The 16,814-nt window shown below is 43.0% G+C and overlaps 1 protein-coding gene across 6 annotated transcripts in view; it reads right to left on the bottom strand.

Moving 5' to 3' along the window:
• Positions 1-16,814, bottom strand: part of LOC105499974 (MCC regulator of WNT signaling pathway) — a 480,351-nt gene that overhangs the window by 120,462 nt on the left and 343,075 nt on the right. For 5 of the 6 annotated variants that reach the window (XM_011772875.2, XM_011772876.3, XM_024787157.2 and 2 more), the window contains one exon: positions 10,136-10,249. In XM_011772875.2, the coding sequence (XP_011771177.1) occupies positions 10,136-10,249 (114 nt within the window). Of the gene's footprint in view, positions 1-10,135; positions 10,250-12,557; positions 12,862-16,814 lie in introns of those variants that run through there. The other variant, XM_011772878.3, reaches the window with a different exon arrangement.

The following is a 16,814-nucleotide window of genomic DNA, read 5'->3' as shown; positions in this document are numbered from 1 at the left end:
TTATCTGGATAGATTATCAGCAAATTTAATGCTTTCCAATATCATCATCTCCCAGACTACAAGCTCCTAGAAGGCAGGGACTAGGTTTTTCATTATTTAGCCTAGCACCGACAAATGGCCTGGTTTACTGTGGGTGAAGTAGGAGTGTTATGGAATGAATGGATGATGATATATCACCATCATGAAAACTGCTTAGCAGAAATAGTGATAAAAGAGGCAGCGGGGGCCGGGCGCGGTGGCTCAAGCCTGTAATCCCAGCACTTTGGGAGGCCGAGACGGGCGGATCACGAAGTCAGGAGATCGAGACCATCCTGGCGAACACAGTGAAACCCCGTCTCTGCTAAAAAATACAAAAAAGTAGCCGGGCGAGGTGGCGGGCGCCTGTAGTCCCAGCTACTCAGGAGGCTGAGGCAGGAGAATGGTGTAAACCCAGAAGGTGGAGCTTGCAGTGAGCTGAGATCTGGCCACTGCACTTCAGCCTGGGCGACAGAGTGAGACTCCATCTCAAAAAAAAAAAAAAAAAAAAAAAAAAAAGAGGCAGAGGAGCTTCCCTTTCTCAGCATTTGATGGACTAAGAGGCAGCAGAGTTACAAAAACATTTCTGCAGCCAGAGTTTAAATCCTGAGGAGCCTGTTCACCTCTGACTTTTCTCCACCGTTCTCAATACCTTCCAGTCACTGTGCATTTAATCTCATTTACATAATAATAAAATACTCCTCAGTGATGGAACAAGTAGTCCAGCTTGCGTCCTTGTCTACCACATTCAGCTTTGATTAACTTCCTGTCACCAGAGGAACTTTACTTTCATCTTCAACAAGGTTTACTCAGTGCCAAGAGCCATATGTGTTTCCAGCATTGCAGGTTTGCATCTCCAGGCCTGGTGGCAGGCAGGGAAAGAGTAGGATTTCTCACCCGCTAACTCCCCTGTCCCTCCCTAAATCGGCTAAGCTTCCAATGGCATAACCCAGGACAGGGACAAAAGGCTTTCAACGATAAACTGAACATTATACTAAGCCTAACTCAATACTGAAACAGAAGTGTTCAATGAAGAAGTCTGACAAATACTTTGGTATCAATCATGGTAGGGCCCGCACCTCAACAACAGCTGGATCAGTATTTATGTAACTTCCTGGGGGTTACCTTAGAGCTCCAGAAACAAGATTGGAGGCAAGAAGGTTGTTGAATGCTTTATCACAGCCGTAGAGGGATAGTTACTTACAGGAAAATACTCCCGTGAACTACTACTCTTAGTGACAACCTGAAACATCAAATAACCTCCACTCAAGGTCAAGCACACAAAAAATAAGTGGGAACAGAGGCAAGGATCAAGGTCGAGTGAGAGGCACATCTAGTGGAAGCTTTCCTAAACAAAGATGCCGTAACCAGCCACAGACACTCTTTCCATGAAATTAGGCCTTTCTCATCCATGATCCTACATACGTCAGGAACAGGAGAAGTCTACAAAATGACAGGATCTCAAAGGCAATTTCTATCAATAAATGAAAGAGCTTATATTTCTCTGAACATACCAAGAAGAGAACACTGTTCCTCTCAGACCTGCAGCACATCTATAAGCTCTTGCTATTAGCCTCTGTTCCCAACCTCAGAGTGTGTGTGTGTGTGTGTGTGTGTGTTCATATTGTATGAACACGTACAGATGTAGTGGACACTCTCATGCAGGTCACCAGTTCCAGATCTTAGTGTGACTGTAGGATAAAATTCTGTCTCTGACCTGGATCTCATCAATGCAGTGACTCCTATGTTCCCATGTTGCTTGTTCCTCCTCTTTGGTTTTCCATATTCAGTTCTCTAGGGCTACAAATTACTGTGAAACATTTCCACTTACACACTCAATGAGCTCTCACTTTCCCTTATTTCCCCACTCATATTTCCTTGTTTGAAGTCCTTACAGGTCAACAGGCCACTACCACCACCTGGGCTGACAAGAAACTACAAAGTCCAACGAACAATGAAGATGTTCAAGGGTCTATATAGAGAAAGGCACACCAGCAATTGATAACCACCAAAAGACCACCCTTTGGCATCCCTACTGACTGATGTGAACTGCCTAAAAGATGTGATCCTGGCCAATCAGCAGCCCTTGCTGCTGCTCTGCCTATGGAGCAGCCATTCCAGCCATTCTTTTGTTTCTCTAATAAACCTGCTTTCACTTAAAAAAAAAAAAAAAGAAAAGAAAAGAAAAGAAAAGAAAAAAAAAAGACCCTGTGAGGCTGCCCAGGATACCAGATGGAGAGGGAGAGCGTGCTGTCTGGTATTGCACCATCTTTCCCCTGCCTCTAACTGGGAAGCCTGCCTGGAGGATACCTGCAAGAACAAGAGGCAACATGAAGCCTGGTGATTCAGTCAGATGGAATAGGGCTTGTAGCTAGATAAAGAAAAAAAAGATTTGATGTATATTTGGAGCTCAAGCACTCATTTAGAAGAAGTAACAAGAATATATCGGAGGAAAAAAAAAACTCTTTTAGCTAAGGGCAAAGGTATTTAGTTTACATTCCTATATTTTTCCATAAGTTTTTAAGAAATAGCATATGATGTAATACTATAATGTAATGCTTCCTCTACACATATCAGACATTTCTTAAATGAGACTGTGCTGGGTGCTACAGGGGAAGTGATTACAATACATGTTGAAGGTAACTGTGGTCACAGCTTACAGTGGACTGAAAGAACGCCAGACTTCTCTTCTGGAGAACAAGAAACAGGGATAGAAGTGGAAGGGTGGGGAGAAGAAGAGATACTAGGATGGCATCCTGGGGATTCTTTCCCCAGTGAAAAGAGAATACCAGAAAATAATTATCAAAACAGACTCCTAGCCGGTGGCTGTATCAATGACCGAGAAGCCACTGCTCAAGGTTCGTCTCTACACATCAACATCCTCTTATTAAACATGCTTCACTCATTTGTGCACACTCACTGTACCCAGCCAAAGAAGCTGAACCACTGATCTCAAAGCTCAGTGAAAATCCGCTGAGCATTTCCAAGCTGTAGTGCAGGGAAAAGCGGAGCAAATCCCACAGGGCAACAGCACAGGAGGAAACAAGCCATCACCTGCAAAAGCCAAAAGAACCAACACAACACCCTTGTTCATTTTTTCTTTTCTTTTTTTTTTTTTTGAGATGAAGTCTCGCGCTCTTGCCCAGGCTGGAGTGCAGTGGCGTGATCTCTGCTCACTGCAAGCTCCGCCTCCCGGGTTCATGCCATTCTCCCGCCTCAGCCTCCCGAGTAGCTGGGACTATAGGCGCCTGACACCATGCCCAGCTAATTTTTTTGTATTTTTTTTTTTTTTTTTTAGTAGAGACAGGGTTTCACCATGTTAGCCAGGATGGTCTCGATCTCCTGACCTTGTGATCCGCCTGCCTCAGCCTCCCAACGTGCTGGGATTACAGACGTGAGCCACTGCGCCCGGCCAACACCCTTGCCCAAGAGCACCCATCTAGCTGCTCATGAGTCAACCCTGGGAATGTGGCACTTTAGTGCAGCAAAAGTGGAAGATGAGCAGGTGGCAGGCAGGGCAGACAAAGCCATTCTGTGTACCATCACTGGCCTTCCTGTCCTGGCGACCTCCCACATAGGCAGGAGCAGCCTGTTAAAGTGAGGTCCACTCCTGTCCCCACACTCTAGTTCGTTACTGACCTGTTGCCTCTCATCACCTTGAGTTTTCATGACCTGGGAGAACACTTTTTGTTTTTTTGAGATGGAGTCTTGCTCTGTCACCCAGGCTGGAGTACAATGGAGTCATCTCAGCTCACTGCAACCTCCGCCTCCCAGGTTCAAGTGATTCTCATGCCTCAGCCTCCTGAGTAGCTGGGATTACAGGGGTATGCCACCAGGCCCAGCTAAATTTTGTATTTTTAGTAGAGATGGGATTTCACTATGTTGGCCGGGCCAGTCTTGAACTCCTGACCTCAAATGATTTGTCTGCCTCAGCCTCCCAAAGTGCTGGATTACAGGCATGAGGCACTGCGCCCGGCCCTGGGAGAGCACTTTTTAACCCTGGATGGTGTATGATTTCAGGTGTTCTGTTTAATAAGGAAATAGGTTAGGACAAGCTCAACACTGCACCTCTACGTAAGAGTCACCTAGGAGTACGTGTTCCCGTATGGCCTCATTCAGGAAGGTAACACACTGACAACAACCAAACAGAAAAGAGGTTCTCTTCTATAATTACTACTTAACATTTGCATAAGTTTTCCAATTTTTAAGTTAAAAAATTAAGTACAGTATAGACTTTCAGAAAATTGATAGAAGACCCACCCATTTTTTAAATAATTTCCCTAGCACATTTTTTTTCTGAATCGTTTTCATTTCTCCCCATTATTTTCTTAGGTACATGATGCTCCATCCACCAGGACCACTACATGGTATAACAAGTACCCCTGTGGCACCAAGCCTCTGGTTTGCCATCCATGCACATGGTAGGATTATGCTTCTCCTGCTTGAAGCTAAATATGGCCATGCCACTTATTTTGGCCAGTAAGATATGAATGAATATACCATTTTGCCTAGAAGCCTTTAAGAGCTCCTGTCGGGCTTGCCACATTCCCTTTCCCGGGCCATGGCCACTAACGACATTCCAGATGGTAGAGGCCCTCAGCTTGGAAGCCTGGGTAGGGACAATACAGCACAGAGTTCCCTGCCAGGTCCAGTGAGCTCCCAATAGAAAACAAGAAATCAATCTTTGATATCTTAGGCCACTGAACATTTGAAACTATTTGTTTTCACTGCATAGCTTGACACCATCATTTTGTAGATGAGAAAACAGACTTAATGTGAAGCAACTGATTTATTTCCTGTAACCCAGGTAACAAATATCTCTCCGATTCCTGTTTTTGCCATCAAGGCATTGAAGCTGTTTGCAGCCGCAATCCTCTCTCTTCTATGTCTTCCCCCTCCAGCTCCCTGACCTGTGGGCTTACATCCTCTTCACCATTTACCTAAGGATCTTAGGTGGTACCTTGGTCTCAGACCCTGAAATGCCTCTGTGAACTCCAGGAAGCATGAATGTTAGGTCTTATAATACCAAAGAGAGTTAGGAAAGCCCAAAGAGCTCTCTCTTCTACCCCCAGAGAGGATAAAAACAGAAAAGGAGACACAAGGGGGTGTAAAACAGGGAATTCAAAGTCTCTCCAGCTTCCAACAAGCCAACTTTAGCTTCCAAAGTCAATTATTCATTGATAATTTACTTAGCAGCCTCTGGGACCAAAGGCAGTTTCTTCTACTACAACTTGTAAGTTAGAGACTATTTTCTTCTCTCTATTGGACAGAGACACCTCACATAATTTCAGCTGAACAAAATAAAAATTGGTCTCAAATAACATGCTACTGCTTTTTTTTTTTTTTTTTTTTTTTCCTATCATTACAGGTAATTGCATCCAGGGTTCTTCCTCCTCCCAGCCCATATTCAGTTTTTGACTGAAGGTACAGTGCCACAAAGCCAGAAAGCCTGTGGTTGCAGCGTCTTGCCTGCCATTAATTTCTGGAGGCCATTATCATTAGGAGTCTAGATTTGTCTCACAACTACAGACTTTCAGTTTGAAAGGAAAAGAAAAAAATGATTGACACTGGATATGATGAAATTTTGTTTTTCCCAAATTTCATCTGGCACTTAATATATACCCGGAGTTTCTTCTTGAGATCTTAGCTTTCCTATCATGATGATGAAGCAAATTAAACATTCACATAAATACTTGTGTCTAGCCACATAAATTGGTGAAATTGCCAATATGCAAAAATGTGTAATAAAAACAAGCAACATCGTCATTTAAACCACTGAGAATAAAATCCTTTAGGCTCATCCCTGCTATGGCGCAATCCAGGGATAAAGCCCTGAGTCAGCCTTGAGACAGTCTGGCCTGAGAACTTGAGCCCCTGTTGGAAAAACCCTGTGCAATGTGGTGATGCTAAGCAGCTTTATGGTTTTGTTAATGTTCTTCACCGGGTTTTATCTTACTCCACTGAGGCCACTGATCTTTAATCATAGCATTAGTGTCAGCTGTCAAACCTAAGAGCATTATGAACTAGGTTCTGGGAAAATGCAATGCCATCATTAATTTGTTAACCCTCTCAACCATCCTGTGAAGGAGGTTACTACCACTCCCTTTTAAAATATGCTAACAAGGCCGGGCGCGGTGGCTCAAGCCTGTAATCCCAGCACTTTGGGAGGCCGAGACGGGCGGATCACGAGGTCAGGAGATCGAGACCATCCTGGGTAACACAGTGAAACCCCGTCTCTACTAAAAATACAAAAACTTAGCCGGGCGAGGTGGCAGGCGCCTGTAGTCCCAGCTACTCGGGAGGCTGAGGCAGGAGAATGGTGTGAACCCGGGAGGCGGAGCTTGCAGTGAGCTGAGATCCGGCCACTGCACTCCAGCCTGGGTGACAGAGCGAGACTCCGTCTCAAAAAAAAAAAAAAAAAAAAATATGCTAACAAGCAATGTTACCCTCTCAAGGTCACACAGGATTTGTCACAACTAACACTATTCGGGGTATTTCCACCCTCACTCTAAGTTCTTGCCCAGGTTCCCTCGCTAAGGGGAAAGTGGGCCAGCTAAACAAAGAGGCACCAACACAAATGGAAATGCCATTAAGGAGCAAAGCAGCTGGAGTAGTTTACCAAAGAGAAGCATAAACAAATAGGAAAGGAATGGAGTGAGGCGATCCTAACAAAAATACATGCCGACTACATCTCATAAAAGTTATCTCAGAAAACAAGAGAAAAAGAGAAAACTCTCTCCATTTCACTTAAGGAAAACTGTGTGTGTTCTCTTCCTGAATGCCAAGAGGCAGAAAATTCAGGAGACTTGCTTTCCAAAGATAAAGAGCTTAGAAAGTGTTCCACATTACTGCTCACCGATTTTAAAGGGGTTCATAAGCTTGTTTGACATATCTGCTTCTGAAGTACTTAAAAATGCAGTAATTTAAAATAATTGTTGGTACTAAATAAACAGCAAATATGCTGAAAGCGTCAAATCAGCACTATATATGATCTTAGCCAGTTTCCCACAGGCTCAGTCGCCACTGGGCTATGGAATGTTGGTGCATGGCTGTGCCCCTATTCAATTTGGGAGGATAGGGGTGTGCTGTATTCAGCCGGTAAGTTTATGGCAATTTATTATACAGCAATAGAAAATACAGAAGCACTTCGTCTTCCCCATCACATTGATATTGGGTTCTTCCCTTCATATCACTATTCTCAAAACTCTACCTGCAGGTTGATGTCATGAGCATATATAAGACACCTTCTTTTATTCAACCAGTTCCAGTGTCACCTTTAATAATGACTCAACAGATGTTGCAGCTCTCTTGGTAATGTCTGTTGAACATAACTGCCGTTTACATTTTACATTTTAGTTTAATCACGGCACTATAATATTTAGAGAGCTGGTAAAACTTACTAGAGCCACACAGCATAAATTTAGACATGAATTTGCTCTTCCACAATCCGGTAAAGCCTCAAACATGAATCTTTTACCAAGGCATATAACACAGAAAATGTGGCACAGTCATTTCATTGTTCTTATATTTTTCTTGCGTAAATTTCATGTTTTTAAAGATCTAAGTCTGAGTTTTTTTTCCACGTTCTCTTCCCTAGGTTCCAGTATATGAACTGGGAAGAAATCTCCAGTGAGAGGAGCAGAGAGTAATTTTTGAATCTATTTCACTTAAGAACGCAAATAAGAGAGTCAATAAATGGTTCTATGATGTGGCCATTATCATCAAGGGTAAAATCAGTCATCAAAAGCTATTACATGAGGATGGCTTGACCACAAGTAAAAAAAGAGCTGAATCAATCCTTGACTTAGAGAAAAAATTTTCCATTATCCTCTTACCATCCTCTGTAAAAGCTGTCTTTGTAGGCTTAAATTTTAATAAATACCTTTCTGGTCACTTTTAAAAATCCAAGACTGCTGTACATGCCAGCTTCCAATTAAATGCATTCACAATTTTCTTTCTTTAAACAAATTCTCATCAATAAGAATTGGTAATGATGGCTGGCTTTGGGTGGGTGTAAATTAGAAAATAGTCACCACCATTTTGTTGTTTTTAAATATAAAAACAACTATTTTCTCTTACAAAAACACTGTAAAACAAAAAAAGCACTAAAAAAATTTCTGTTCAGAGACCACCACCGAAATATTCCAATGCTTTCTAGTTTTTTCTATCACAATTTTATTACTTTTATAATCAGAGGGAAAATATTCTAAGTAACATTTTCGTCTAAGTAAAAACTGAAAATTTTTGTCATGTATAACATCCTATAGTGAGAAAAGGCACAGGTGGCCTTGCTGAGCTACTCATTTATCTTTGGGTAATCAAGTTAATCTCCTTCAGATGCTCGTCAAATGTGACGGTGGATGATCTTAAATACAGAGAATCTTTTCCCTCTACTCAAGGTCTTTGATTATGAGACATGAAAGTTTCCAAAAATTTTCCATAGGTCATTCTGGAAAGATGGCTATAGCAGCCTGGTATTAAAATTTCTCTGCATTCCCACATAAAAATAAACAAAGCACGTACACAGTATAAAGCCCAAAGCTTGGAGACAAGGTAGGCTATTGAAAAACAAAATACAAGCAGGTAAGAATAAACCAACATCATCCACAAGATCTGAGTGGCATAAGCATGGGGAAAATCAGAGGGAAACAAGGTTGATGTATCTGAGAACTGGAAAACCCCTAAAAAACCAAAAGGAATTCACAGGAAAGTAAGGATGCCCAATTGGAGAATAGTAGCTAAAACTAGGAGGGGTTTTGCCTGACCGAAGAGTCAGTGCAAGGGGCCCACAGTAAAATTTGAAGAGGCTAACGTAGGCTAGTCCCTGTGAACTTTGGAGACTGCCCCTGTCTTCCAGAAAGAGAAACTGCTGGGAGTGGAAACAAAATTGAACAGGATGGGAATAATAGAGACAAAGGAAAGAAAAGGGCCAGATAAAAGCAGGTAAAAGGAACAGAGTCAGATAGTGACAGAAAGCAGGCTGCCATTTTTGACAAGAAAACAACAGAAGGCTAGGTTCTAAACACTTTAGAAAGCCATTTTAAACCCTGCCTCCTGAAAGTTCAAGGAAATTATTTTTCACATGAAAATGAAAAACAGAAAGATACTGACGTCAAATCCCATACTAAGTTATACAAAATAAATCCCATACAAAGTTATACAAAATAAGGGCAGAACATCCTTATAAACCATAAAAGCATGCCACAACACAGACCAAAAACAAAATCCCCCAAACAAAAACACTCCAGATAATAGCCTACTATTTCAAATAAACTAAAAGACATGAGACAGAAAAGAACATTAGGAATTAGAAAAATTCAGAAGTGAGAAAAGAGTTAGAAATAAAATGAAAATGCATTTCAGAAATGATGACTACAATAGAAGTCAAAAAAGAAAGGCTAAAAACAACATATAATGCCCCAAGAGAAAAGGAAAAGAAAAAATTAAATTAAAAAAGATTTAAAATATTTAAGATAGTCACAGATAAAGATAGGCAAAGATGATGTAACATACAAATGATAGATGTCCTTGAAAAATCAAAGCAAAGGAATAAAATTAATATTAACAAGGTAATTAAAAGGCCAGGCACGATGGTTCATGCCTGTAATCCCAGCACTTTAGAAGGCCAAGGCAATAGGACCACTTGAGCTCAGCAGTTCAAGACCAGCCTGGACAACATGGCGAAACTCCATCTCTACAGAAAACACAAAAAATTAGTTGGTAGACCCAGCTACTTGGGAGGCTGTGGTGTGAGGACAGATTCAGCATGGAAAATTGAGGCTGCAGTGAGTCATGATCGTGCCACCACACTCCAGCTTGGGTGACAGAGCAAGACTCTGCCTCAAAAAAAAAAAAAAAAAAAGGTAGCCATCTGGAAGGGATCCCTCGGTAGGCACCTCGGACTTCGTAGCTTCTGGAACTGTGAGAAATAAATGTTGTTTAAGCCACAAATCTATGGTATTTGTTACAGCAGCCAGAGTAGACCAAGACGGAGTATTTGCTGATAAAGCTGTAATATGTTTTGTGGGAATTTCTGTACCCATGTTTTATCTTAAAATTAAATATTAAAAAAAAATTAACAAAACAAAAACAAAAACAAAAACCTTTCCAGATTCCTTACCTGTGCCTTGGCCAATTTCTTTTCCAGAAGGTCCCGTTCCCTCTCTGTTTGCTGGAGACGTTTATTAAGTTCCACTATATCTCCCTTTAGTGATGCCAGGGCTGCCGAATGGAGCTGTGGTGACAGAAAGGAGATTATTGTAGCAGAGATGCATTTCCTTCCCTTCATTCCCGCAACTAGCATAACCAAATAAAAAGCCTATCATCCAAAAAGCAACACTTTTGAGAATGAAGGTAAGTGTTACCTTACCTTCATTACCTTCTTGCGGACAAAAGACATAAATCAGGTGTGCTACCAGCAAGCTGGGTTATATGGTCACCCTAAATATTATGTGTGGGCCATGGGACCTAATTATGGATGGTATAATCAGGCCAGAGAACAAAACTTCTCTTTCCAATGGCTTTCCCCAAGTTACTCAGTGAGGATGAGCATGACAGCTGAAGTGGAGCTGCCTGACTCTTATCATGAGATTCAAGAAAATGCAGAACCACATTAATTTTCACCTTCAGAAAATACGAAAGCTGAATAGGGCAATTCGGTTTTTTGGAATCCAGTCATCTAAATTGCTGCATGTATGACAGCCAGACAGGGACTGAGCATTATTAAAAAAAAAAAAAAAAAAAGCAGCAGAGCTCATTTTTCAGATGGTCTCCTTGTACAGTTGACCCATTTATTTTCTTGTTGGTTCTTCCCTCCTCTTTCCCTCCCCACTTTCCCTGAGAGGCTGTACTGGCCAGATGCTTCTTATGTGCTAGCAAGCCCTCTTTCAGGAGCATCACCAGAACTCTGACAAATGATGCTGTGAAAAGACAAATGAAGGATCAACTGAGGTATCTTTCCCCAGCCATTTCTCTGGTTTAACTGAAGTAGAGGCCGGGCGTGGTGGCTCAAGCCTGTAATCCCAGCACTTTGGGAGGCCGAGACGGGTGGATCACGAGGTCAGGAGATCGAGACCATCCTGGCTAACACGGTGAAATCCCATCTCTACTAAAAAAAATACAAAAAACTAGCCGGGTGAGGTGGTGGGTGCCTGTAGTCCCAGCTACTCGGGAGGCTGAGGCAGGAGAATGGCGTGAACCCGGGAGGCGGAGCTTGCAGTGAGCTGAGATCCGGCCACTGCACTCCAGCCTGGGCGACAGAGGGAGACTCCGTCTCAAAAAAAAAAAACCTGAAGTAGAAAGAATGTTCTTCAACAGATTAATAGGAGGCCCCACGTACATCCAGAATCTCAATCTGTTCAACTTTCAAGTTCTAAAGACTGGACTTCGGCTGCACACACACCTACCACACGTGTGCCTTCTGTGACTCTTCAGGCTGACGGATGGAACTATTTTTAAGACCCGTTCAACACACTGGTCCCAAAGCAACACCCTGAAACCTCCTTTGAAACCTTGAAACTTTCCATTCCAGGTGGAGCTCAGATTATCCCCTCGCTGAATTCCATACTACATTTGGGTGAACAACTGGAATCAGAACAAACCATCCCCTGGCTTTATAGGCTTTTTGTAGTCTTTGCCAAGAAGAAGTTCAAGTAAGAAGTGAGCAAATACATTCGATCTTTAAAGACGGACACAGGACAACGGTACATAACTCAACTTTGAAGATTCTCATTTGAGGCTTAGAAAAATGTGCTTTTCTGCAACCTGCCCTCCACACACAGCATGTTGGCTGACAGGCTTTGGGGTGAGGGTTGGGTGCGTGGTGAGTGAGGGAGAAGCAGATACAAGGTAGAGTGTGGGGTTTCAAAGCAGTTGTTTTTGTTAGACTCTAATAGCAGTAAATGCGACTTCACTTAATTGCATTGGAGCAGCAAACCAACAGATCAATAGCTGATTTGAAACCAGGAATGCTTAAAATTAAAAAAAAGAAAATGTCAGGCAATCTGGCAGTATTTGTCTTCTGATGTAGGGCTAGGGCGGCTTGGAAAAGGTCACTGTGGGTTTCAGATACAACGTTTTGTGTGAAGACTTCTCAGTACAAATACCACAGTGTTCCCATTGTATAATCTCTTTGAGATTGGTTTGTTTGGTGGAGAGGGAACAAATTCACTCCCTTTGATGGTTGGTTGCCCCCTCAGCCTCTGAACTGTCAGTCTGAGGATTTTCCTTCAGCATCTGACACTGTGGCATGTTACACTATTATACCAACTCTTGAGAGAGGATTTGCCACCTCACCTCCAGCGAGAAGGATAAAATACGTGAGAGCTGACATGTTCTTTAAGAAATTGAGGAGTGGGGATAAGGATCCCAGCTCTGTGAGCCTAGACTTGCTTCCTTCCTCGTTATATCTCCCCTCCTACTTCTGGGGAAAAGGGCTGCTTGGAGGGGTTAGGGGAAGCCCGGAGGGAAAAGCAGAGAGAATGCTGCATGCTCCCCCACGGACTCGATGAACTGGGCCAGATGGAGACACACAGAGTACTTACTTCCATCACAGACTTGGAAAAGGGGTCCAGGATGGGTCACTGTCATGGGGGAGAGCACCAGGCTTGGAGTGATAATACCTTCTGGCCTACCAGTTCTCCAGATTTCCAGGAAGAGCTGTCAGATGCCCACTGGGGGCAGGTCCCTTCATTTCTCTAGATGGAAGGTGCCTATGTATGAGGTGAGAATAGATTCCTTGAGAATCTCATGAATGCAATGGACCCTTCTACCAGGGCAGAGATGAGTTTGGGATGCACGCATATTTTCCACCCAGTGATGGTGATGACGCACTCTGGAATCTATCTATAGGCCCCTCAATAAGAAACATCTGGACTCGATGTCAGCTCTGTGACCCCACACCAGTTTCAGAGACTGTCTCATGCGTCATCATCACAGATGTCTGAGTGGGGAAAAGAACCTTGGTACGATGTCCCCCACTTCACAACTGCAGGTGAGGATCTGGAATCCAGAGTCTGACTTGCTTACTCAAGGTCTCATGGTCAGCTGAGCACCAGGGCCAAGGCCACAGCACTCTTTTCTGGCTCCGTGGTGTTGTACGTGACAGAAGTCTTCAGTTTTTTACTTGGATGAAAATGTTACTTAACATATCTTCTCTGATTATAAAAGTTCTAAAATTGTGACAGAAAAATAAACCAGAAAGAGCATTCTCACATTTTAGTGATGGGCTTTGGGTGGTTTTAAGCTGTTTTTTGTTTGGGTACTTTTTGTTTAATGAGCATTTTTTCCTAAAAGAAGTTATGTTTGTATTAAAGACAAGATAAAATAAAGTGACTGTTTTCTGGACATGCAGGCTGTAGCGTAAACATTGTACAGGGTTATTTTGCTTCCTTGCTGCAGTCTGTCTGTCCACCAGCTCTTCTGATAGAAGGAAAAACTGTAACAATGAGGTAGAAGAAAACATGTCTCTTACTGTTACTGACAATTCCTCGGCAGAGGCTACAACTAGAGAGAGCGGAAGATGGAGTGGGAGAAGTCACCAACCAGCCACAAGCCACACCGCCTAGAATCGGCTGACAGACCACTCCCTGACCTCCTGGACTGAGTAGGAGAGGAGAGGAGAGGAGTGGACTTCCCACCACAAGTTTGAGTGCTGGACACTCGATCTCTGTGCGTTTGACTTCAGTGGCACTCCCTGTCCCACTGCATCACCAACTCAAGTCATCAAAAGCTGCCATAACCTCCCTTCTTTTGGGGTTTCACCACTCTCTGGCAGAGTTGGTGGCATCCCTGAAATTCAAAACCTAGAGTGTTTGTGAGTGATGCTACACGAGGGAATTCGTGTAGTTGTGTGTCGGCAAGCACGAAAAACTTAGTTTAGAGGTCCTTCTAGGCAGTTAAAACTTTTTTACTGAAATATAATATTTACACATATTTACGGGGTACATGTGATATTTTGATGCATGCATACAATGTGTAATGATCAAATCAGGATATTTAAAATAATCATCACCACAAACATTTTTCATTTCTTTGTGCTAGGAACATTTCAAATTTCTTCTAGCTGTTCTGAAATAGACATTATTGCCAGCTATAGTCACCCTACTGTGCTACCAAACACCCAGAGTTATTTCTTCTAACAGCATGTTTGTACCCATTAACCAACCTCTCTCTTCATCCCTCCCCTACTATCCTCACGTTCTTCCCCACCTCTGGTACCTATCATTCTATTCTCTATCTCTGTGAGATCAACTTTTTTAGCACCCACCTGAGTAAGAACATGTGATATTTGTCTTTCTGTGCCTGGCTTATTTCACTTAATGACCTCCAGTTCTGTCCACATTGCTGCAAATGACAGGATTTCATTCTTTATTATGGCTGAATAATATTCCACTGTGCACATGTACCACACTCTCTATATCCATTCATCTGATGATGCACACTTAGGCCGACTCCGTATCTTGGCTATTGTAAACTGTGCTGCAATAAACATGGGGATACAGGCGTTCCTGTAATAAGCTGATTTTCTTTCCTTTGAACAAATACCCAAGTAGTGGAATTGGATCATATGGTAGTTCTATTTTTAGGGGTTTTTTTAGGAACCTCCACACTGTTTTCCATAATGGTTGTCCTAATTTACATTCCCACCAACAGTGTATAAGAGTGCCTCCGGGTAATTTTTAAAAGGACTGACAGCAGGTTTAAATCTTGGAAAGATAAATGTACTAAAGCAACCAAAATTGTCAAGTATGTATAAATGGGAAATTATATTTATGCCCATTTTTGGGATCCCTTTAATCACATTCTGGTTTCTCAAATGGCCTCTAACTTGAGTGAGAGATTCAGAAATATGAACTATGAAGTATGATGAAAAGAAAATGTTCCATGAACCAAAGAGGAAGAAAATACATGCTGTTTGGAGTCTGTGTTAGTGTCTTCCTCAACATATATTTCTCTTTATCCTCAGGAGTCAGATGCTGATTTTTAGCTGGCCATATTGCTGCTCAGCTAAAACATCCCAGTTCCCATCCTTCAGTGCAGTTGGAGCTAGGTATAGCCATGTGACAAAGTTCTGGCCAGCGCGATGTAAGCAGAAATACTGTGCGAGAGATATGGGAAAATCTTTTTGAGAGGCCACACCCTTTTTCCTTTCGTCCATCCTTGCTGTTTCCTATCTTATGTGATGGATGGAGCTATAGCAGCCATCCTGTGCTACAAAGCTGAGATTCTAGGGAGCAGAAAGGTGCCTGAGTCCCTAGCAACTTTGTGGAGCCACCCTACCAGCTTTGGACTGCCTAACCCCAGACTTCTGTTACAGAGCTGCAAGAAACAAACCTCTGTTGTACAAAGTGCTGTAAGTTGAGAGTTTCTGCCAAATGAAGCTGATCTTATCCTAATTCACAGAATCAGATGAACCTGGGTTCAAATCTGAGCTATACCACTTGTTGGTGGACTGTCCTTGCACAATTTAATCCCTTTTGTTGTAGGGCTGTGTCAAGACAAATGATGGCATCCAGAAAGCTACTCGCATGGTGATTGGAACCAGGTAAACACTCAACAAACGGGTTTGTTTGAAGTCAACAACCTTCTCAGGCAAACCAAGCCCCATCAGAGGTGCTAGGGACACTCAGACTAGGAAAACAGTCCTGTCCTGGAGAAGCATATCGCCTGGTGGATAGCACAGGACTAAGAAGCCAATAGCTGCATTGCCAGATTCTGCTGAAATCCTAAGGCTTAAGGAGCTGACAGCCAGGGCTCTTAGTTCTCTGTGAAATTTTAACATGAGGCCTAAACGAGGTTGGATAGGACCCTGGCACTTCGTATACAAATCTGGATCTAGTGCATGAAGGATATAGATCCATACATTCCTCACATTTCTGGAGATAAAATGCCCTAATTCCCTAGGCTGTTTTGAGCCCTGCTTCACATTCATTTTACCGTGTGTATCCAAACGAAACTAAACCACCTGGACATTTGGCTGCAAGCTAGCTGTCAAAATGGTTATTTTTGGACAAAACATAACTTGAGTAAAATAATTTCACTGTTCAACTGACTGTAAGGACAAGCCCTCTTAGCCTCTGAGAGGAAAGGTGTCCGGCCCCGCCGGGCCCAGGTGAGAAGTGAGCAGTGCCCTCATGACAGGCTCTCCCAGGGGTTTCTACTCTGCTAAGTGGATAGATGTCTACTCCGTTACATATCTGCTGTGTGACAAAAGGCTTCACACTTCATAAGGTGTCCTTGAACTCTGCAGTCCACTGACTCTGATGAGAGCCCCTCCAGGAGTGTCACTGTGTATTTCTGGTTATTAGGTGCGTCTGCATTTTGCTACCCCTGGCAATAAACACAGCAGACAAGCCTGCACTACCCAGTGCGCACGGCACTCTCCAGGCACCATCTCCCCTGACCTTCATCACGCCAGGACTCTGTGGCCTAAGGGCAAGCTGTGCTTCCCGATTTGCTGAGGGACAACTGTTTTTCCCATGAAACACAGTTGGTAAAAGGAATACAGGATTTGAATAAAATGGTGGGGAGCCTAGATTCATCTTTCTGGGACTTCAGTCTGCGCTTTGAACGGCATTGTCTTCAAAGGGCCCAAAGGCTTCTGCAGCCACAGCTGAAGCAGAGGAATGAGTTCATCCCCACAGGCCCTATCTACATACATCGCTGCTGAGGCACCTCATGGTGCTGAGGGCTGGGCCAGTTTTCCCGGCTTTGTTGGGAAGTGAGTTCATCTGGGGTAAACTGTGCTTGTCCTCTCTTTCTCCTTAACTTGGTCTGGCTACTTGAGGTGCTCGTTTAAC

This window comes from Macaca nemestrina, chromosome 6 (assembly GCF_043159975.1).
Source record: "Macaca nemestrina isolate mMacNem1 chromosome 6, mMacNem.hap1, whole genome shotgun sequence".
In the NCBI taxonomy this organism is placed as follows: domain Eukaryota; kingdom Metazoa; phylum Chordata; class Mammalia; order Primates; family Cercopithecidae; genus Macaca; species Macaca nemestrina.
Note: the sequence above shows the minus strand (reverse complement) of the source record. Positions and strands in the feature narration are given on the sequence as shown.